Source organism: Excalfactoria chinensis, chromosome 7, assembly GCF_039878825.1.
Source record: "Excalfactoria chinensis isolate bCotChi1 chromosome 7, bCotChi1.hap2, whole genome shotgun sequence".
Classification (NCBI taxonomy): Eukaryota; Metazoa; Chordata; class Aves; order Galliformes; family Phasianidae; genus Excalfactoria; species Excalfactoria chinensis.
In genome coordinates this window covers 29,702,863-29,725,469 of record NC_092831.1, presented here as the reverse complement: position 1 = coordinate 29,725,469, position 22,607 = coordinate 29,702,863, and the positions used below count along the sequence as shown (strand labels likewise).

The 22,607-nt window shown below is 36.3% G+C and overlaps 1 protein-coding gene across 12 annotated transcripts in view; it reads right to left on the bottom strand.

The window, feature by feature from the left end:
- The window catches only part of GULP1 (GULP PTB domain containing engulfment adaptor 1), a 139,203-nt gene that overhangs the window by 2,730 nt on the left and 113,866 nt on the right, over window positions 1-22,607 (bottom strand). For 6 of the 12 annotated variants that reach the window (XM_072342163.1, XM_072342164.1, XM_072342165.1 and 3 more), the window contains 3 exons: window positions 15,383-15,610; window positions 12,456-12,594; window positions 6,430-6,524 (listed from right to left, as the gene is read on the bottom strand). In XM_072342163.1, coding sequence (XP_072198264.1) covers window positions 6,430-6,524; window positions 12,456-12,594; window positions 15,383-15,610 — 462 coding nt within the window. Of the gene's footprint in view, window positions 1-4,548; window positions 4,560-6,429; window positions 6,525-12,455; window positions 12,595-15,382; window positions 15,611-22,607 lie in introns of all 12 variants that reach the window. The other 6 variants (XM_072342172.1, XM_072342173.1, XM_072342171.1 and 3 more) reach the window with 3 other exon arrangements.

Sequence of the window (22,607 nt, the reverse complement as noted above, 5' to 3'; positions counted from 1 at the left end):
GGATTTCAAATGTAAAAATAAATCAGCAACATCAAATTACAATGTTTTGGAAGGAAGGAACAAATTCTTAAGGAGGTAAATTCAAAATTCCTCAAGTTTCATTGGTAGAAACACTACAGGAAGCCGTATGCTACCTCTCCCTGCATGGAAAAGAATCATTTCCACAGGTACACATCTTGGTTGACAAAACACACCTTGCTTGCATCAAAGCAACAGCAGCACTTTAATGTAGGGAAAAAGCTCTTGTTTTCATTTATCTTTTTCTCATTAAAAGCAGCTGAACATTTATGGCCTGACCGTCAAAAGAAAAGTCATCTTTGAAACCAAAGATGTCTGGCTTGTTAGGCAAAGGTATTGTCAAGCCTTAAGCAGCTGGAAACTAGCAATCTGAATATAAATACCACATGAACATCAGCTCCAGTGGCACCTGTCACACTGCTCAGCTCAGTACTCTCAGGTTATAATTCACTTGGAGAATGTCAATTATGTGCTATGAAATCAATACTAAGTGCTTTTTTAAACCAAGTATCTTTTAATCAAACCAAATCTTCTTTTAAGGCAGCCTGCATAGGGACTTGGCAGAAACTCATGACTTGTCATAATGCATAGTAGTACCTCTGGAGAATACCTTTTGGTTTTAAAAGATCATTCACAAGTCTAAACAGCTTTATTTCAAACAAATGTAACCCCCAGGCTAGGTATTAAGAGACTGAATATTTAATAACCCACCAGACAATGCCATCTGCAATGCTGAAAAATTCAATATACTTGCTGGAGATGATTACTAAATGGCCTGAGATTTTTCAGGTAGAGTTTACATTTTCCTAACATTCATACTATGAGACAGTGAGCCAGCAGCATTACTAGTTTGTAAGCCTTCAGCTGTGCTGCCAGGTTTGTCTTGCCTGGGGGACACGATGTTGACAATGCTCACTGGCATATTTGACTTATTTCCCCCTCCCTTCTGTACTTTTCAACAAGCTAACAGGAGGAGCATTCAGTGCAAAAGATACTTCAAGCAAACAGAGTGTGAAATTCCAAGCCAGCATTCTGTCATAAATGAGACGTTGGTTATTTACCCAAATGATGCAGTTTCTTGATGTAACAGCATTCAAAAATAAGACTGCTTACACAGAAGCACCAGTCCTAGGATTAGCTCGACAGTTCAATCTGCTCAATCATAAACCTCTCAGTTCCTGTGTGTCTTAAACTCTAATATTTTTAAGTATTTAGAAGGAGCTGCAAGTTTTGAGGCTGTAAAAGGGACAGTTTATGCTTCAACCTGAAGAGTCTTCATGCAGCTGTAATAGTAGAAAATGTATGGCAACTGGTCTAACAAGGACACAACTTCATTTGTATCTCTGCTGTGAGCCCTTCCAAAGCTCTGCCAGTCCTACAATGCAGCACACATCCAGTTCAAGTTCTGCATGCTTTTATCTTGCCTTTATACATTTCAGAACTGCTTGGTAACATCTTACATAGCTGTGAGGTTTTTCTGGTCAGCCTGGAGCATCTCACTGTTATACTGACCAGAGTGGATGTCTATGATATTCACCCATTATAGACCACACAAAACTCACTAGAGAAGATTCAACAGTAACTAGGAGGTCCACATTATCATGGCAACCACAGGGTCAAAAAAACACACAAGCAGGAAATCGGGGAAATCTGCAGAGCCCTCAGAGCATTTTTCAGGATTTAAAAAAAAATCAGATTATTATTAATATTTTTGAGTATTTAAGGTAAAGGAAAAGATGATACAGTATTATAAACCAGGATACTCCAAGTAAGACATATTGCCTCAATCAATATTCCCACTGAATGCGGCATTCAAAAAGGGAAGACTTCAAAACATTCCTTTGACTTTGTCTGCTGGAGTAACTCTGCAAACAAATTCCTAAAGATTAAGAAAGCACAAACTCCACAATCTCCCACAGCCATCTCCATTCCAGCCCCACACTTCTTGCCAGCTAGCTAGTATTCTTCAATTCTTCTGGAATCTGCAAAACTATACTTCAGACAACATATGATAACTGTAACACTAATAAAATGACCCAATCAGCTGTTGTCAGCCAAGCTGTAAGACAGCAAGTTTTTATGAAAAGATTCTCATTTATGCCTAGGCACAACTGAAAGGTGATTAAGGCAGGTAAAGAAACATAACAGAAGGCCTACAGCTTTATGCCACCTTGAAGCTACTGTACATCTATTATAATACCCAGCATATGCCTACCTTCTACTTTCCACTCTAAAACCCAGAATTCACAGCTGTAATAATAATGCTGTCAGTTGGAATGGCTAAGTAATTATAAATTATGCTTTATTTTTATGCTTTTCTGTTAAGCTGGATTAACGTATTAGGCAGAAATTTTTTCCTTAAAAATGACATACAGTCAAGTACTTGTACACATTACATGCTATCTGTCATCATTTTAATACTCACTATTTTAAATGTCAAACATTCCAGGTTCTCATAACAAGTTCTTAGCATAACACATTGCCTTTTCATTAAAAAGCATATGCCTCACAACTTGTACTGCCAGGGCTCAGTAAACAGCAACATATCTCTAATGGGCTGATTTTCAAGGAATGCAGACAAAGTCCATCCCTGATAGTGGATAGGAAATGGAACATGAAGAGCTATAAAATGTACACCTACATTGTGCTTTGCTTGTGTGCTCGTATCTACATGACAGTGCTTTTTTACTTCCAAGATGACTGAACATCTTAGTTACACAGAAAAATAACAACATCGTACTAACATGTGATGGGTCTCCTAGAGATGCAAAGCTTATTTCCAATATGAAAAGTAATCAGAAAACAACCCATCTTCCAAAATTCCCAGTTATTTTTTCTTTTTTCTTTTATGCTATTCCGTTTAAAAACAACCAGCAGTAACACACAAACTATTTCAATTTTATCACAAGGTAAATCTGCCAAAGTCAACCCATATGGCTCTGTCTGAGGTTAGATTGTTTATCCCTTCACCACCTGACTTCACTCAATGATCTTAAGTCAGCACAAACTCAGTGAACCAATGATAAATCAACATGTATTGAGCAGATAATTTAGAGGGCTGAGCATAACTCATTTTGGATGGAAATTGGACAAGCCTCCTGACTACATTTGGCTGCGCAGGGTGAACGGTCGGCAGATCCTGCAGGCTTTAAAATATTAACTACCTTGAGATTTTGATAAATCGTAGCAGCTGTTGCTACTATGATTCAAGATCCAGGCAAACTTCACCTCACTACAAGATTCATTTTATTAATGTTTGGACGCAGTCAAAATAGAAAGGATGAAAATATGTTTCAGCATAAGGGTGGAGGAAACAGGAGGTTGGAGAGTCTTCAGAGCGATGTCTGAGCTGTAAAACTCCTATCTCAGCACATGCTGGAGTTTTGAGCTCTCCAAAAAATTTGGCTGAGGTTGGACAAAGAAACAGAACAGAAAGAGCTTAACTGAATTTTGGATCCTCCCTAAAGTTTAAACATAAAAATGTTCTGCCAGAGGTTGAGGAACTGGATCTGATTGCATTAAGTTCAGAATATCAGATGCAAAGGAAAAGCACCTGCTCCTGAAAGTTTATCCCCAGTGCCACCTAAGTTTTACTGTGCTTTCTTCTTCGACTTCACTTGCACATCCTTATCCAACACATATTTCTTTAAGACAGCTTTTCTGCAGGCTAGGGCATGCTTGCTGAGAACAGATTAAAGGACTGCCTGAGTTTTTCCAGGTAACCTGTTGCTGGTTGTTTCCAAGTTCGCTTGTTGGACACTTTGAGTGTAAGTTAAGCTGAATTAAGGATTATATTATAGTATGCTATATATTATATTCCAAACTATTGGATGCCAACCTTTGAATATTAACTGAAATAAATATTCACTGAAATGCAGGCTGTACTTTGAAAAAGGGAAGACCATGAAAGCATAAAGACAACAGCTCCTTTAACTATGTATTCATTGCAGTGAAGAAAGCAGCTCACACTTATCTAAAATTTTTCTGAATTTTAGATTTCTCAGACGACATCACATGCTTTGTGGTTTGACCTTCTGTGGCAGCCATTTCACTTTTCCTCACAAAGGCTTTTTCTAGCAACAACTGACCTCCAGCATCTTTGACTCATTTTATGTTTTTAAGTAAATCTCCAATTGAAAGTGTATTTACATATATGGCTGTAGTAGTATAAAATCTATGTAGCCAAAGGTTTTACACAGACCATTTCATTCATGGCCATCCAAAGAACAACGTTGGACATTTCAGTATCACACAAGGAGAATGAAGAGTTGATAAGAGCTGATCAAACAAATGAAACAAGTATAAAGTCAGCTATTCTCACCTTAAAAATTGTAGGCTTATAAAAATGAGAAAGACCCTGACATGCAAAATTGCATATATAAAATACAAATCTTAATAACTTCTCTCTATATATATATCTATGTTTACACAAAAATATAAAACTTTCATAAATTAAAGCATAAAAACTCAGGACAAGAGCATATGTACTTCCCAGTTATAAAAACCATAATTAAAATATGAAATACCAACCATCGCTGACGCTAGGCACCCAGGAAAGCGTAAGAAGATAAAAGAGATAAGGAAAAAACGTTTTTCAATTTGCATTTTGCAAGACGGATCCATACAATTTACACAAAGAACTTACGTGTGGCAACTAAATGTAACAATGACCTACTCTGATAGAAGAATGTCACTGGCAAGTCGCTTCACATCACTTTTGCTTTGATCACAGTTAGAAATGATTTTTTTTCTACATCCTATCAGTTTTGCACTAGACAACTGAATTATATGTGAACAACAACTTACAGATCAACATGGAACTCTACTAATAAACTTTCAATCAAGGTATGCTTGGTTCTCTGTGACCACTTTACAGAGCAAACAAAACAAAAAAATAACACATGCACACAACACAACAGACTTCTTAACTAAAGCAATATTATTTCCAACACAACCTAGCAATAGATAAAGATAAGAAGGTTTTGTCTTGTGTCAGTAAAAATTGATGGTACCTCCACCATTTCATGACCGATCAAAAATCTCTGATAAAGATTTTTGCCGATCCATTTCTTGATTCTTCACAACATGATAGCACATAGGAATCATAGCCTAACAATATCAAACTTAGACAAAATACTGTTTGTAGTAAGAATTGTGTTTGATACTTGACACAAATGCTTTACACAGCATTTTTCATAGTATTCACAGACACTGTAGCTCATTTTCACCTATAACAGGCTATACTTAAGGGAAACACGTGTCTCTGTCAATGTCAAGTTCCAAAGATTGTCTTGTTTTGCTTTGTTTTTTTTTTGTGTTTCCTACCAAAGGTCTTGGTTATGATATTCACAGAATGTAAGTAATTCTAATGTAGCTGCAAAGAAAGCAGCTTTGGCTTTCAGTTGCACTCTGAAATTACATGGGCCAGAGCACAGATGAGCAAGAATATATATTACTTATTTCACAGAGAGAGGAGTTTTCTCCAGTGGTGGCATCCACATGGAAAGCTCCTTCACATATACATTCAGATGTCTCAATGAAGAGGAATTTGCAAATATTATTTAGGACAATTCAAAAGTAATTAAGTGTACTGAAGCCATTTTAAAATGTTTCCACTGTTCTCTAGGCAGAGGGACGAAATCAGTGAGCCTGACACCTTGCACTCCTACTTTGTGGGCTCTCAAGACACAAGATGTCCAGAAGCTCTGGGAACGCTTCCTGCTGAGGAGCCAGGATCCTAGAAATTCAAGTTCCCAATGTTCTCAGCCTTCCATTTGCTGGAAGGCTGCTATGAAAAAACAGATAAGAAAGCTTACAAGAAATTAGCAGTCTGCAAAGTCTGACACTTAGCCTGCAGTTTAAAGGCTTTCTCCCAGAATTGCTTCAAATTGAAGTCAATATCTAAACAGATAGCATGGAGTATTTCAGACTCAACAAACATGTCCAGAAGAAAAAAGATCTGAGTTCTTCAATCAGTTCTCAACTGTCTGTGGCCCAGAATGCAACAGTCAGGTACGACTATTTCTAAAAGCAGCAGGAAATTTCTGAGGAATATCAAGGTCAATGCATAGGTAGGCCTCTAACAACAGCTCTTTTTAAAACTTGCTCAGTCCCTTCCTAGTGAGGAGCAGTAGTAACCATTTGGTTTACAGCTCTGGTAAGCCTTAAATAATGTCAGGTGTCTGTCTGTATTATTACCACATGATAACATGTATCAAGATCTTCAGGTTGAAAAATTGCAGTTCCCCATGAATCAAGAATTCCAGTCATCTTTCTTGTATTTGTCCCCCCCATCCCCTATGTAACTGTGACCGTGCAGCCCAGAATATGTTTTAAAAACATTGTAAAAATTTATTTTAATAATATTCATGTATCCACAGAAAACTACATAATTGATAACTCAATGGTTACCTGCATCTCATCTAGCTTGGACTGAATGTCTGGAGGGAAATCTCCTGCTCCGCAGCTAAAAGGGTCAAAAGGTTCTGCTCCAAAAAGGTCTCTCTCTGGAATAACAGAAAAATGAGTCACTGAGAGAAAATGCATGAGTTATGACAACAGCTCTTTGAAAATCTCAGCTTACATCTTACAAGCTAAATAAAAGCACCTTCAGACACGCAAATGATAAACAGTAAAATTTTAACATCTAAAATCAAAAGTCAGGTCTTGATCAGTTTAAAAGACTGGATAATCTACAATTTTTTCTCCAGTTATGCCAGCAACTTCTGTTCAAGCCTTTGTGAACTTTTCATTAAATGGTTGTGCTTTCTAGAGGAACTTTAGGAACCTGAGAAGAAGAAATCCAAGTCTGAATAAAGGAACTCCTACTGAAGTGCCTTCTGGAATCAGTCTGTGTGAGTATTTCATATATGAATAGGAATCAGCTGGATGTCAACTCTCAAATTCCATTATGTTAGAATCAAATTCTCACAAACAAATTAGCCTTCATATCTCTTCATATCTGCCAGTCCTGATTATCAGGGTAAGGACTTCTGTGAAGACAACTACCCTTACCTGTGGAATTTTAGTTCTGCATTTCTTTGAGTACCTCAGTGTGCTATTAGTAGCAAATAAAACTAATTACTGGAGTCATAATACTCAACCAAAGAACAGTCAAAGAAGAATCAAAGAAAATGTAGACAACCATGACATGCTGCTTGCCCTCAAAATCCACTTAAACTGGATCCACAAATGCAATTACTACAATCAGTCCTCTGTCATGTCGTACAGTTTCTAACTTTTTAAAAGGAGAATCCTCTTCAGTGCTGAGGTTTTTTCTGTTACTGTACTGCATTGCACAGCATATATCTTAAGTAATTAGAATACACCACCATTCCCAAAATAATGTACACAAACAGGTAGGAACTGGATTAAAAGTTTTAATTACACATTTAAGCTGTGGCTTAACAGCTATAGACTACCACATAGGAACAAAAGATGGCCCAGATCTGAGAGCCTCATTCCAAAATCCCACTTGAGCCAAAAAAGGAATTAAGAAAATGTATTTTTTCCTGGAAAAGACAGACAACCCTCATGCAAAAGAGAGATCAAGAAGTATAACCTAATGTAAAAACTAGGATCTACCTCATCCCCTGGCTATCTCACAACCAAAATGGGTCAGCAGAAGTACAATCAGCATCCTTACACATCCTTGTACTCCTACTCAGAGATCTTTAGATGAGCAGCAGCTTTAATTTTTAACCTGCACTTTACTGGGAAAAAAAATGGTTATGTTTAGTGTATTTAATGTCCCTCCTAAATCTATCTGCTCATTATCAAGGTCCTTTTCTTTCTTTCTTTTCTTTTTTTTTTTTTTTTTTTTTTTCCTTCCTTTTTTTTTTTAAGTTAATTTTACCCTAAAAAAGAAGTTACAGATTCACAAAGAGCCAACTGTTTCCTATGTGGTCAGATAGCTTAAAGTCGCCAGTTTCAACACCCAGCCTTAACAAGCATTCAAGGAATGTATTTATGAAAGAACAGTGAAGAGCACAGATCTGTAATTTCCTAGTACTGTAATTACATCACTATTTTGAAAGCAAGCATTATGAACATCTTATTCATGCCTAAGTATGATGCTTTTATTTACGACAGTATTGAGCTAATGAACGGTAGAACAGTTGAAGGTTTTAACTCCTTCAGTGGAACATGCTTTTATGTCAAAGGTTATTTCATTCCTACTATTATTCAAGGCAGACTTGAAAATTAAACAGAACAACTTATTATCAATGACAAAGCTACTAAGCCCTGTGAGGAATCTAATTTTTACAATAGATATTTCCTAGCTGAACTTCCCTTAAATGCTTTGGGAAACCACCTCTAATACAATCAGTGAAATAGCTGTAAAAGGCCTTAGGACAACAGGGCTGCTGCTTTTCTGCATTTAATGTGTGCAGTCAGAGAGACTGGGTTGCTGAGTCAGAGTACAGTGTAATACTTCCAAACAGTATTTCTCTTTGAAACTAAAGATGAACATGTGGAAACTGGATGAAATTTTCTCACTGCAGAGCTCTGCTGTTGCATGGCATTCCCATAGTCTTTGCTGCTAGTGTTTACTGTTCATTTTTTAAGCTTCATTTTAGCAGAAACAACACAAATCAGTACTGTTTTATTTCATGCTGAAGTACTGGCAAGAAAAAATATTAAATATAACAATAACATCTTGCCTGGCACACTCTTCAAAATAGCTGTAGCGTAGATAGGCATTTCTTTCTACAGTACAAATTGCTAAGTCTCTGAAAGCAATCCCTTTGGGCAACACATAATTGCTTTTACCTCCTTCTGACCAGTCCTATACCTTACTGGAAGAAAATAAACTCACTGCTTGGGAAATCAATTAAATTCAAAATAATAAAATAATGATGCTTTACATCTTTAACTCAAACTGCGTATTTCTATTCACAAACAAGTATTAAATACTTTTTTCCTGTGACTGATCTGACAAACAGGACAAGAAAAACTAATACTGGGGAATATCAATCTACATTCTGTAATAAACTCAGAACTAGCAAGAACAAACAAAATTCTACAAATATTTGGCACTTCTGCTTTATTTTGCATCCCAAACCTCCTTACATTCGCTATCATCCAGACACAGGGTTATGCTGATACATGCTTTCTCCATATTTACTGGAGCAGCTGTAATGACAAATAAAAATTTATCAAACTGAAGATAAGTACCCAAGAAAATATCTGGAAAAAGTTGAGGTAATAGGGGCCAGGAAGCCTTTCCCTTAGCTGAAGGCTAATCCATACTTATTTCTTTTGGAACTAATGCAGCATAACAAATGGTTCCACCACTATTCTAACAACAGATTCTGGGAAGATAACTCCTGGAGCAGCTTTCTACACCTGTCAGTCACGATCTTGGATTTTTGTAGGTCCTTTAAGTGAAGTAGATTTTCAGCAGTTCACCACAATGCTCCTCTCCAGTTCTTTTCTGAGAGGAAATAATGCTGTGCCAACAAGAAATAAACAAATTATTTTCTCTTCACCATAACCTACAAGGACAATTCCAGTCCCTTACTCAGTGCTCTCAGGAAGCCCAAGCATAGAGCCAACACTGCATTTTCAGTTGCCCTACCAATGTGTGCATCTGACTTCCAGTCAAGTAATTATTATACTGGGCTGCAATGTTTACATTTAGCTTGCAAGCCAGTGACTGTAAAATCAGCTAAAAGAAGTAATTCTCTACAACATTTTGGATAAAAATTCAACACTGCAAAGGGATTTCTTTAGTAAAAGAATCATCCCTTTTGTAATTGTTACCTATAAGAACAGCATGTATTCGTTCAATCTGCAAATTCCTGCCCAAAAGACATGAAACTTTCTCATGTAAAATAGGACAACAATAACCTTTTTGCTATTACTGACATATTCAGTAGCGCTTACACATTTATCAAGTAGTTGTGTTGTTATACTGATGAACAGGAATTCAAAACTTCAAGAATCTTTTCTTTTTGTAAAAAGCTTAAATGATTTGGAGATAACTATCTTTCTAAGGGAAGGCCACTACTGCACTCTTCTTAGCATGCTAGGCTTTACAAACTCTTCACTGAGAGCTGGTAAAAGCAAAAGGTACTTAAAACTCTGTCATAACAATTATATAAAGTTAGAAAAACTACAAAAAAACCCAATAATATTACCTTATAATTCTCAAGGGCTTTAGCAAAGGGAGTGAGAAAAACATGAAAAGATAACCTCAGAAAAAGTGAGACTGCATTTTGGCTCCTTTGCCTGCCACCCGTTTGACTTGTATTGGAGAATGAAATGCCAGTATGTGTCTCTACTGGCACCAATATCATATAAAACAACGTCTTATTGTACTGCAAAATTACACAGCTTGAATGAAGTCCTTATGGGATCAGAACTTTCTCATCTAACACATTAAGTACTTGTTCGATTAGAAAACATTCTTCTACTTCGTAACTGCATTTTTTAAAAACATCAGAAGATGTTAATAGCTGACGAATGCAATAATTTGCAATGTCTAATGTACCAAGTTGGGGGGAATATTAGGAAATTGGCATATTAGGAAAAACTTCTTCTCTGCAAGAGTGGTAAATATTGAAAAAGGTGGCCCAGGGAAGTGGCTGAGTCACCATCTGTGTAGGCATTGAAGGCTAAAGCAGGTGTAGTACTAAGGGACATGGTCTTGTAAGCAATATAGGTGGTAGGTGGACTGTTGGATGAGATGTTCCTAGAGGTCTTTTCCAACCTTAATGACTATGATTCTGTGACATAGCCTGAAAATGCACAGCTCAGTAGTACACACAGAACACTATATCATTCTGTATTTGTCTGAAGCAAGGCACGCAGAGAACAAAGAATTAGCAGGCAGCTGAATAAATGAAGCACCACCCTGCCATGTCTCTGAACTTCATAATCACAACTGAAAATCGCATGAAACAAATGCAGAATAAAAACACTTAGAGCATATCATTAAGTTACCCCTATTATTTTCTGTATTGTAAAACCCAGTGTTTAAAAAAATAGAGAAATAAGAGAAGTAGGGTACCCAAAATTACTGACTTCCATGTAAGCCTGCAAAATTTCTAGTAGTGACTTCAATGGCACTGAGGCAGGACAACAGCTACAACAAAAACAAAACTCATCTTCTAATCCATGTTACTACTTTTGAAGCCAGATATGCACATAGAAATGAATGTTATGGCAATATCTGGAGTTTGATGAAAAACTCTAAAGTAGTCTTGTTTTTTTTTCCTGATTGGGGGGGGCTTCATTTTGTTTAACTGGTTTTTATGAAGCCATAAAAAATTCTCACTATAACAGTTTAGAATTGTCTTATAATATTTGGTTTAATATTCTAATAAACAATATTAACTATTAGAATAGTTTGTAATTCTCTGAACACACCATTTAAGTAATCTACATGAAACCATTTAAAACCTTCTCTTGAGACAGAATGGAATTTTTTTTTATTGTTTCCATTGCAACATCTGCTTTTTCTTTAGAGGGGGCAGTTAAAGCTGTATAGGTAAGGCACTGGGGAAGATGCTCATCAACCAAAGTTTTACACTGTATCGTTTTAACTGCACGCAGCTTTCATACCTGAAAATTCTATATATGAGGAGCATTTCCCAAAATAGGCATAAACTATTCAAAATATGATCTTACACTGCAGCAACCAGTGCCACTAATGTTCTTTATCTATACTATGATAGGCAAAAAACAGAAAAATTGCTACATGCTAACAGACAGTCCTACATCCTTTAGCACTGCTTGTGCGAGTGCTTTCCCTTCCTCCCTGAGCAGCTTCTAAAGCTTTCTAATTTATCTCTGGATTCCTAAAAGTTACCCAGTTAAGCAGAAATTATTATCCTAAACACCTTCAAGCATTTGAAAACTAAAATAGTTGTTATTAAACATCTTTCAGAGATTTTCAGGAGAGCTCCACAAATCAGCAGAGTTCAATCAACTATAACTGAAAAATAAACAGTACACGATATGAAAAGTGATGTTAAAAATATTACTTCATGACTATATTTTGATGGATTTCTTCAGCTCTTCCTTCTGTATCATCACCACGCTCACTTACTGAACTCCCAAGAAACACAGGTATTTACATGCTATGACTGTAGCAAGGAAAGAACAGGGAAGGAAAAATATTTCCTAAATTAACTAGAAACACACAGCAAAAGAACAGCCACATTGTAGTCCCCAAACAGACTCCTTCCAACTATTTACATAATAGTTTCAGCAAGCAAGTATTTCCTTATAATGCAACTTGGCAGCAACAATGATGACTTTGGAAAGATGGTATTAAAATCGAATGGTATTAGCAAATGCAACATAGAAAACCTGCATCTAGCTTTTCATGCAAAACATATGTCATTATTTCTTTTATTTAATGTTTACCTAAAAATAAAAAATAAAATATTAGGTTAAGTAAAAATTAGGTCAGTTTTCAAAGAACTTACTGATCTCTGCAGATCTACTGGGTACTGGAGGAGGCTGTGTACCATTGCGAGTAGGTGTTGATGACTGAGGGGATATGGGAGAAAAGGGAACCATATCAAAGATGTCAGTGGAGGGTGATTTAGGTGTCACACAGCCTGCCTACAATAAGGACAATAAATATTAGGGCAATGTTTCACATGGAAAGAAAAAAAATTACAACACTGATTTTTTTCAGCATGCAAATAAGAATCACACTTACAAAAAGGTAGTAGAAAAAACCCAAAACATCAGCATGCACAAAATAGCTCCTGGCACCAAGCAAATGGCATTTGCAGTTTAGAGTCTCAGACATGCTAAAACTCTCCAAACACATAAGCAGCATTGTAATTATTGCATTTTCAGTAAATCTAGTACAACCATATACGAACCACAGTTAAACCTGTAAAAGCCAGTAATTAGCAGTTCTACACTCCAGAAGTATGAATACAGATGTCTTCATCAAGACCCCGTTAAGAAAATGTGGCAACAGTAGTATGCTACACTCCCAAATGCACAAACGGCTAAAATTAAATGACACAATCCCAATTATTGCTTCTTCACTAATTCTTTCTTGTGCCATCTAAAAACACACAGTGATGGAAACACCCCAACTATTTTTTTTGGATAAGTAATAACCTGTACATACAGTGCACTGAATATTTATATCAGAAATCAAACTCTATCTTCTTACGTGAAACAGAAGTCATGTCATTCATAAAACACAACACTGTAACAGGCTTCTACAAAATACTAGATAAGCAAATAAATCCTAAATACAACAAATACAACAATACAACCATGCTACAGCCTCATTTATCCTTCAGTCGCTCATTCTTCCTGCCATCAGTCCATTAATTGAGGACATAAATGAGACATGCTCAAGTCAAACCATACTGCATACTCTAAGAGATGAGCAAACAGTTGAGAATTGTGATTGAAAAGCTGAAGACAATATATACGCATAACTAAAGTTAATTTTACTCATTAGACAACACAAAAAAAAACATCCTATGTATAATAAAGACAGCACTGTTGGGCAGAGGGTTAATCTGCTAATTTAAAATACAACTCAGTTTGGCCAGAAAGTTCACATGACTATTTTTTAAGTGCAGTTTTAATTAGTCAGATTCTTTTAATGAAAAAATATGAATCATGAAAATCACAACGTGGTAAATATATTTGTCTTCCGCAGTGTTGAGACTTTCAGAGCCCTGAAACTGAATTCGCAGTGCTTCTTTTAGTGTCTCTGCTGCAGTAACTGATGCTGTCACTTAAGAAACATAACAAATCCCTAAGGCAAACCTTCTCTCAGGAGGCTGCAGCAGCTACAGAGAAGAAAAGCACCTTGATCCGTTATCTTGCACTCCATAGAGTGCTTTAAAAGAAAACTCTACTCTTAAATCCAACATGACCTATTTCTTCAGTGTTTTGAGTTCATACTTTTAAATTTGGATTTGGAAAGATCTGAAAGGCTTCAATATTTCATAGAAAACAAGGGTATTCCTACCTAGGAGTAATGAAATAGCAAGCATAAAAACAACCCATGTGTCACAAGCTGCTTTTTTTCTATTTAAAACAACAACAACAACAAAAACTATAATTCTTTCCATCTTGGTATTCCCTGGCAAAATCAGAGCTTCATAAAATAACTTCATAAAATAACTAAATTGCATGCGCAACATGCGCAGAACTTCTACTGACCTCAGTATGAGCTTGCTTAGCAATTTCAATGATTGACAGTTGTTAAAGAGCTATCAGTGAATATTCATTAGACAGAAGAGGCTTTTATGGACCTTGCATTAACCTTCTGGTGCTTTCACGTACTGTCAGATATTCAGTAAAATTTATGTTGGAGGAAATTGCCCAATGTCATCTGCTGCCACTAAAAGCAGGACTATGCACATGCTTGACTCATCATAAACATACTTACAGTCTGAAATACCAGTGTGACTGACAATCAGACTATGTCTGATGGAAGATAGGTTTTGTCTGCATCAGGAAGGCAGGATCAGCTTCAGTATATAAGTACATGCCATGTGCATTAACCTACACTGCCCATTAATGTTCATGAATATTCCTACAAGGACTCAGATAATAAATGCTAAAGTAGATTCTCCTTATTTGCCCAGTGTTTTATGGATACATAGATGCTACAATAAATAAACAGTATTTATGCTTAGTCATAAGTCTTTTTATCACGGAAGCAATAACCCAACTTTACACTGACGTTTTCTGTTTATATGCTATTTAGTTGAAACATTTTGATACTATTCACACAGTTTCTTTAAAACTAAAACACAATTACTTAAATGCATCTTTTAAATGCTTATGAACACGCGAAGCATTTGTATTTAAATCAATACATGCAGAAAGTCACTGTTTGCCAAATACAGCCAGACGTTATTAGCAAATAAAAGAAATGTCCAGAGTATTTTAGCACATTGCAATGGCAAAGCACACAATATGCATTGTTGGTATTTCAAAATAATTCCAAGCCTTCATTTTGCACAGTTATTATAAAGTACACTAAAATTCATTTAACAGCTGATCACTTTTCCATTAGTTGATTGAGAAAAAAGGCCTTCAGACTAGACCTTTAGAATTGCTATATTTTAACGTTTATCCTTCTTATGGTGATTTTAATAAAAGATCAATTGATAAGAGAGTCATTAATGGACTAAATTAAAAAGGCTGCTTAAAAGAAACCTTCTATTTTAATAGTGTAAGGAAGAAACAAGCTACATGGAAAATAGAGCAGGTCTTTCCAAATTCCTTATTTTAAGAAAATTCCAAGAGAATCAAAGGTAAATTTCATCTGTCCTTTCATCACTGTACAAAATGTCAAATTTTAACATGCTAACACAGAGCTGAGAAAGAACACGGGAAAGGTTTTGCACAGCAGGATTACACGAGGTCTCGGACAGCTGAATTCACTGGATGGCTTTGGAAGACCACTTTTTGAAGGTGGTGGTATTAACAACCCAGCTGGTATTCTAGTGTCAGGAGAACTCCTAGGAGTAAGCGTAATGGAAGAGATATCTAAACAAGGAGGTGGTGAATCCTCATTGTTACACCAGAAAAAGGTAGAGGGTCTTTGAAACATATGTTCATCATTATCACACTTTACGTGCAGCAGCTGAAAAGGAATCACAGAAAGAGAAAACATTCTGAGGAACTGAATGAGGCAACATCAGGGAAAGAAGAATAAAAAAGCATTTCATACTTCAAAGAAGACTGTCTGCAACTTGCTGGTCAGTGCTACAGTGACAGGATACAAAACTAAATAATACTTCAGAACCAAAACTAAACAGTGCTGCAACAAGAAGTAGCCAAGTAGCCCACTGTTAATTGTAACGGAGACTACTTAAACCTCAATAATTATATTAAAATAAAACAATGACTGACATCTTTCCAAAAGTGGATATGTCAGGTGCACTGAATTCACAAACAAAGCAGCAGTATCTCACATCTACATATTTACGCGGACACTTAAGCACATATCTTGGGGGGTAAAGTAACAGTGGTGATTACAGCACAGACCAGATTTCTTTGCTCCATACTAGAAGCAAAACCTACTATTTATAACCCACAGATAGTTATGGAAAAAGAAACACTTAAAACTTTCTTACAGTAGGAGCTAACAGCACATACATTTTAAATCATACATGAACATCAGACTTTCTTTCATTTCCATCACTGTACAATTTAGGACCAAACATTTACAGACAGCAATATCCTTCCTTCCATCTCTTCTGTGCACATGAATAATTCAGAGCAGAAAAAGTTATTTTCAGTAGGTATCTCAAAAACAACCAATAAATCCTTATTACTGTTCAACAGCAGCACAAATCCAGAACCTGAACAGAATAAAATTTAACTATTTAGGAAATAAAAATGTTGAGCTGTTTAACACTTTTTGGAACTCTGAAGTCTCACAGACAGCTTGACATAGAGACAAATAACAGTCATAAGCACTGCAACAGCTGTTAAGAGCATCAACCTAGGCTGACCAAGTGCTAATTGCAAGGTTCCAGTCTGAATTAGAATAGACAAGAGCTTAAATTGGTCTCTCTCACACCAATAGGGCTTATTTACTTCTACATAGAACCATAGAACCATAGAATGACTCGGGTTGAAAAAGACCTTCAAGATCACCCAATTCATCCCAGCAAGTACATCACCAGTACATCCCAGCAAGATTCATAGCATTTTGAAAGGGAAGACAAGAGTTTTCTTCACCTTAATTAAATAAATAGTTTTCTGCCTGAATGGAAGATGTCTGCAAACCATAATAGGTTACCAAAAATTTTCATATTGTTCAGGATAAACGCATTTTATAACTGTGTTTGGAAATAATAGCCAAAAAGTCACATCTTCAAGCACTTGAAGTCAGAAACATGCCTGACCAACCCTTTTAGGGGACCAAATAGTAATTTCTGCAAGTACATCAAATGAAATAGCAACAAAACACATTTAGGATGCAAAATGATAAGGATGAACTGAAATCAGAATATTCTAAAACTGAAGGGTCAGAAAGCAGGCAAAGAAAGAACATGAACATCTTGCCCCTTGGCACTCTTAATGGAAAAGATGAACCAAATTATATGGCTAAACATTCCAGAACTGTTTTCTGAATTCTGCAAATCCAACTTCTATCTTGGCTTTGCTTCTTTTCTGCACTACACGCATATACTAAAGCTTTTGAAGAAGCTAAGAGGTGCCCTATGCCTCTAAGTTGCTACTTAACATTAGAATGGTCAAATACGTATTATCTTACAAAAAGAAAAGAAAAAAAACTCTGACTTTGGTAACAATGCCAGAGCCAAAAGCACTGAGCTGTTACATACATATTACAGATCTATTTTCCTGAACGTTCTACTTTATTTTCCCCCCTATCTGAAGTGATTCATGCAGTTGTCATAACTTGCTTCTTTGCTTAGCCATGTTCCTAAAGAAAACCATCAAGGTACACTTCAGAACTTTCAGCCATGCTTGAGAATAGATGAACAATTTCTTTTCAGACCTGTGATGAGTTGTGCTCCTCACAGATGGCTCCTGCAACCCATGTTATTTAACATCTTTGTAGGTGACACGGGCAGAGGGAACAAGTCTGCTCTTGTGGAACACCACCTGGAGTAGTGCATCTGCTTCCAGGGCTCCCAACACAAGAAGGACATGGAGCTGTTGGAACAGGTTCAGAGGGAGAACCACGAATATGATCAGAGGTCTGCAGCACCTCCCCTACAAGGACGCAGTGAGAGAGCTGTGGCTGTTCAGCCTGGAGGAGGGAATATCTGGAGGAAATCTAATAGTGGCCTTCCAGTGCCTAAAGGGGGCAGGAAAGCTGGGATGGGACTTTTTATTAGGACATGCACTGACAGGACAATAGCAAACGGTTTTACACTGGAAGAGGGTAGATTTAAACAAGATATTAGGAATTAATCCTTTACTGTGAGGTGGTGAGACACTGGAACAGGTTGCTCAGTGAGGCTGTGGATGCCCCCTCCCTGGAAGCGTTCAAGGCCAGGCTGGACACGGCTGTGAGTAGCCTGGTCTAGAGCAATGTGTCCCTGCCTATACAGCATGGGGGAAGAGATGGAATTAGATAATATTAAAGGTCCCTTTCAACAAAAACCCTTCTGTAACTCCATGGTCTCTTCAGAGATTTCTTAGTGGCCTCTTGGGCTTTGCCATCCATTCTGTTATGAAACCTGAAGGTGCTCACCCTAAGCAGCTGCTAAGCCACACAAAAGTTGTCTGTACAGCTAGCAGCAAACTCATGCTGCTCTCTTAATACCACCAACAGTATTATGAGCAAAAAAGTAAGACACCATGAAATAGCACTTCCAAGGAAGCACTGACTTTTGAAGTTGGATTTATGCATAGGAGCAACATCCAAGTACTAATCATGATATAAACTCAAGCAGCCTCATCATAGGCAAATAAGAAAATGAAAATCAGATCATTGTCATATAACTAAAACCAAATGCAAGAAAGACCTGTGATTAATGTACTGCCAAACCACTAAAAGAGACATAAAGTAAACAGCACAGATATATGAGTAATGGAAATTTCAGCTGTACATGCAAGGGGGTGAGAATGAAAAAAACCACAACCATCCCATACCAACTTTTTCCCATGGCCTACGTAAGCACAGCTAGAAAGGCAAACCATCCTAAGGAAACCATACTTTAAAAGACATAATGACTTTCACTCATTCATACTGGAAATTATAAAAAGAAACACTTCCAATTGAATAACACAATTATGTTTATATTTTAATGACTGGCTTCTTAAAGTTTCAGCAAGACCAACATATTTGAAAACACCAACCCTAAAGCAAAAAAATGGCTAAGCAATTCTTTACTGAACTTTCTGAAAACACTTAAAGCTAAATAGTTAAAACACATAAAAAGAAAGCATCAAGAAGACTGACAGTTTCATGTTCAGTTTTAACAATAAATGTTCTTATTGATTTTTTGTTAAATGACATTGTTTTTACTTTTTTTTCATTTCCAACTCTGTTCTCACTGCTTTTAATAGCTTCTTTAACGAATTCCTAGAGAAGTTTTTCCTAAACCATTTATGAACAGAAAAAAAAGGGAACTAAATTAGATTGAAATTACTTTGGCAATTCATCTACTTTTAGAGCAACCAATAAAACATTTTAGTAGTGACAACATCTACCAAGAAATAAGAAACTTTTGGTAGGTGTATCCCTCAGAAGCAGAAAAAAACTGCTGTTGGTGCTTGGCAAAAAACAAAAGGGTACCTAATTGCATTATTCACGTAAATAATCTGTATTCATTTTCGCCTATCAGTTGAAAAGTGACCTCAAAGAAAATGTCACATGTCCTTCAAAAGATCAGTAGGAGGAGAAGAATCAGGAAAGCACCTTTAGACTGTTTCCCTTTGTACTTCACAGAACACAAGCCTATAATTTGACCTACAGAAAATCAAGTCTTACTTTTAAAGGTTATTTTTGTTATTCTTTTCAATTTTCAAGAGTGGATTTTTAAAGCGAGTGACCAAGGGCTTGCAATAAACACCTCAACAGTCACTCATTTTCATCACCTAAAAAAAAAAAAAAGAATGAATTTAAAAGAGGTAATCATGAACATTTCAGATAGTAAAATACTGTCTTAAAAAATATTTTTAACTCTGTACCTAATGTGAAGCTTCCTAACTCACTGCATGCATTTTCCTCTCTTGAAGATTTAGGACATGTTTTAGTATCAGGGATGGCAATTAAATAATACATTAGGAGTAGGACTTGACGTTTCTAATGGTATTTTCCATCAACTGCATTTTCTAGCATCAAGGGACAAGATTCAGTGGAAAACACTGGTGATGGGTAGGTGATCAGATTGGATCATCCAGGAGATCATTTCCACCCTTGGTGATTCTGTGATTCATTCACAATTAACAGGAGAACTAATGTGTGTAAAAGGATTACAGAAATCAAAACTGATCCAACTTCAGGAGGAAGAAGCGGGACTAGAGAAATGCTACACTGGGCTGCACACTAACACTCCCATGGTTTTCAAGTGACTGCCAAGTGGTCAAGACATTCTGTTCTAGAACAACATTTTAACAAACCACAGCAATGTCATCGCTTGGTGCTTAACCTCACTGTTTCACACTACAAGCACAGTAAGTACTTAAAAGTCCAAATATGGGACACCAACTGTCAGTTTGAAATGTCTGCTTAGGCTGCACAGCTTACAGCTCCCCTCCATAAGGATGGGGAACTAAATGTGAGAATGCCATGCACAACATTTAAATGTTTATATTTGTTATGTTCTGGAAACTGTCATCACAACCCCTTGCCACTTCTACAAATATACGCTTGTTAACCAAGCTGGTAGCGTTGACTTCTATAGCACTGAATCACTTGCTGGTTACCAAGTGCTTCCATGACAATTCATTAATCACAAAAAGAAGAGCACAGACAACAGCCTATAAGATAGGAAAACTGTTTCAGCACATTTAGGAAATGTTTAGAAAAAGTTCAAGTAGTGTGCAAACAACCAAAAGTAGTCCAGGAAAGCTCAGCACAAAAATTCCAAGACATTATTCAAGTCTAAATTGAAGCAGTTTTACAGCAGTCTCTATTTAGCTACTGAAATCAAACATCTCTTTACAGTAGTAGCCAGTTCATAGAACATGTGGTATTATCATGCTAGGTATTCAGTACGAGAACTGCAACTGCAAAATGGACTTGCATGTAAAGACTTAGTGCTGTACCAAATGAACAAAAAATAAATAAAACAGTTATTTCATTTAAATATGCTTTTAACAGTTGTGGTTTGGCACTAACATCCCTTAATAATTCCATGTAGGGGTATGAGAGTAGTGAGAAAAAGGACTTGACTGTTTAAGAAACGTATTACATAATGAAAAAGAGCAGATAATATGCAGCATGAATAGTGTCTACAGACAGGCACACTTAGCCACCTGTTCAAAACAAAATGCTTAGAACAGGACTCACTCGAGGTATGATTCCTCTGACAAATACCCTACCTCTTTATGTATAATAGTTATTTGCTTTCCATATTTAACAAAATACTGTCAGCAGATTTTAAAATTTTACTTGGACAAAGCAATCATGAGACAGAGCTCATATGTTTTTTCTCTAGCTTTGGATAAATTCTGCAGCACTACTGCAGGCATTTTTAACAACATGATACTTTTAATTGTAAGTTTAATTTCAGACTAAATTCCACTCATTCACTTCCAACACCATTTTACAAAACAAATTCATCTTCTTCCTCACTGGAATTAAGTTGAAAGAATAAAGCTGCTACTCTGTTCTAATAGGCATGGGGTTTTACAGATGATCTCCTTAAACGACAGTTGATTTGAATTCCAACTATATAAAATTCATCGCAAAAATAGCAGACAATGAATCATCTTATGAAAAGTTTGTAGACTGCTTCCAAACAAACTTGCTGCCCAAATAGTAAAAGATGTCATGTTTATCACCAAACCACATTCACTGTTCCTCCAGGCACCCTCTTAGAATCCTTTTATCACAATTGGTCTTGAAAATATCCACGATAGCTCTTCCCTGCACTCAGTAGTCACTTCAGAACCTCATCCTTCCATTCCTTTATTTATTTTCAACCTTTTGTATTTATGCATACTTTTCTGCTAGCACAATTAACAGCTTTGAAACAATATGGATATAAAAGAGTCTGAAGCAAACCAATTTGAACCATGCCTCTTGGTCAGGAACAAAAGCAAGTACTGTTTGGTGCCTGGGACTACGCTCCTATATGTGATTTAAGACAGACATTGCCCTAAAAAGGTTTGTTGTTTCTTCTTTCAGTTGTTTTGGGTTTTGTTTTGTTTTTGTTTTTGCATTTTTTGTTTTTTATGTAATTGCCATCTACACAACTCATCAAAAAACTCCCTTAGGTTGGTACATCACCTAACACAAACTCCTGCTCAAATAGGATCCCTTGAACTGCAGTCGCTTAATTCAGCAAAGCTTTGAGTAATTACAATAGCACAGACACCTCAGACTTCCTGGGCAACCTCTTCCAGCGTTTATCCAAACCATTCATCTCAGTCTATTTGGTGGCAAAAATCAACACCTACTTTACATAAATAGGTTGTTAGATTGTTGTGTAATTCTAACTGTGATAACAAACATATTTGTCAATTAGTGATTATTACAATATTAGTAAACTTGAATAATTAAAATATATATTTGTTTAAGCCTAACTTTCAGCAATATCCATCTAATTGAACCAGCAGTATTTAACAAAAAGCGCTATCTAGACTTTATGAATGACTGTTTCATTTTAGATCTTTAATAAGGAATGAGATGCCACTGTCCTAAAAGAGAAACTCAAGTCCTCAATCCAAAATGTTGTTATAATCATTATTAATACTTTTCTTTTTCAGCAAATGCAATCAGCAAGTTTCCTAATATAAATGAAAGAGATCTATGTCTGTCATAAAATACTTGAGTGTATCTTTAACAGAAGTAATGAAAGATACTTTAATTGAATTAAATTATTTATATTCCTAACTAAAGGCAACTAGCTGGCATTCTAGTTAAGGAAGAACAATAATTTAGCACATTCATTTTTAAATCTAGCATTTAAGAAAAGTTTATTGGATTC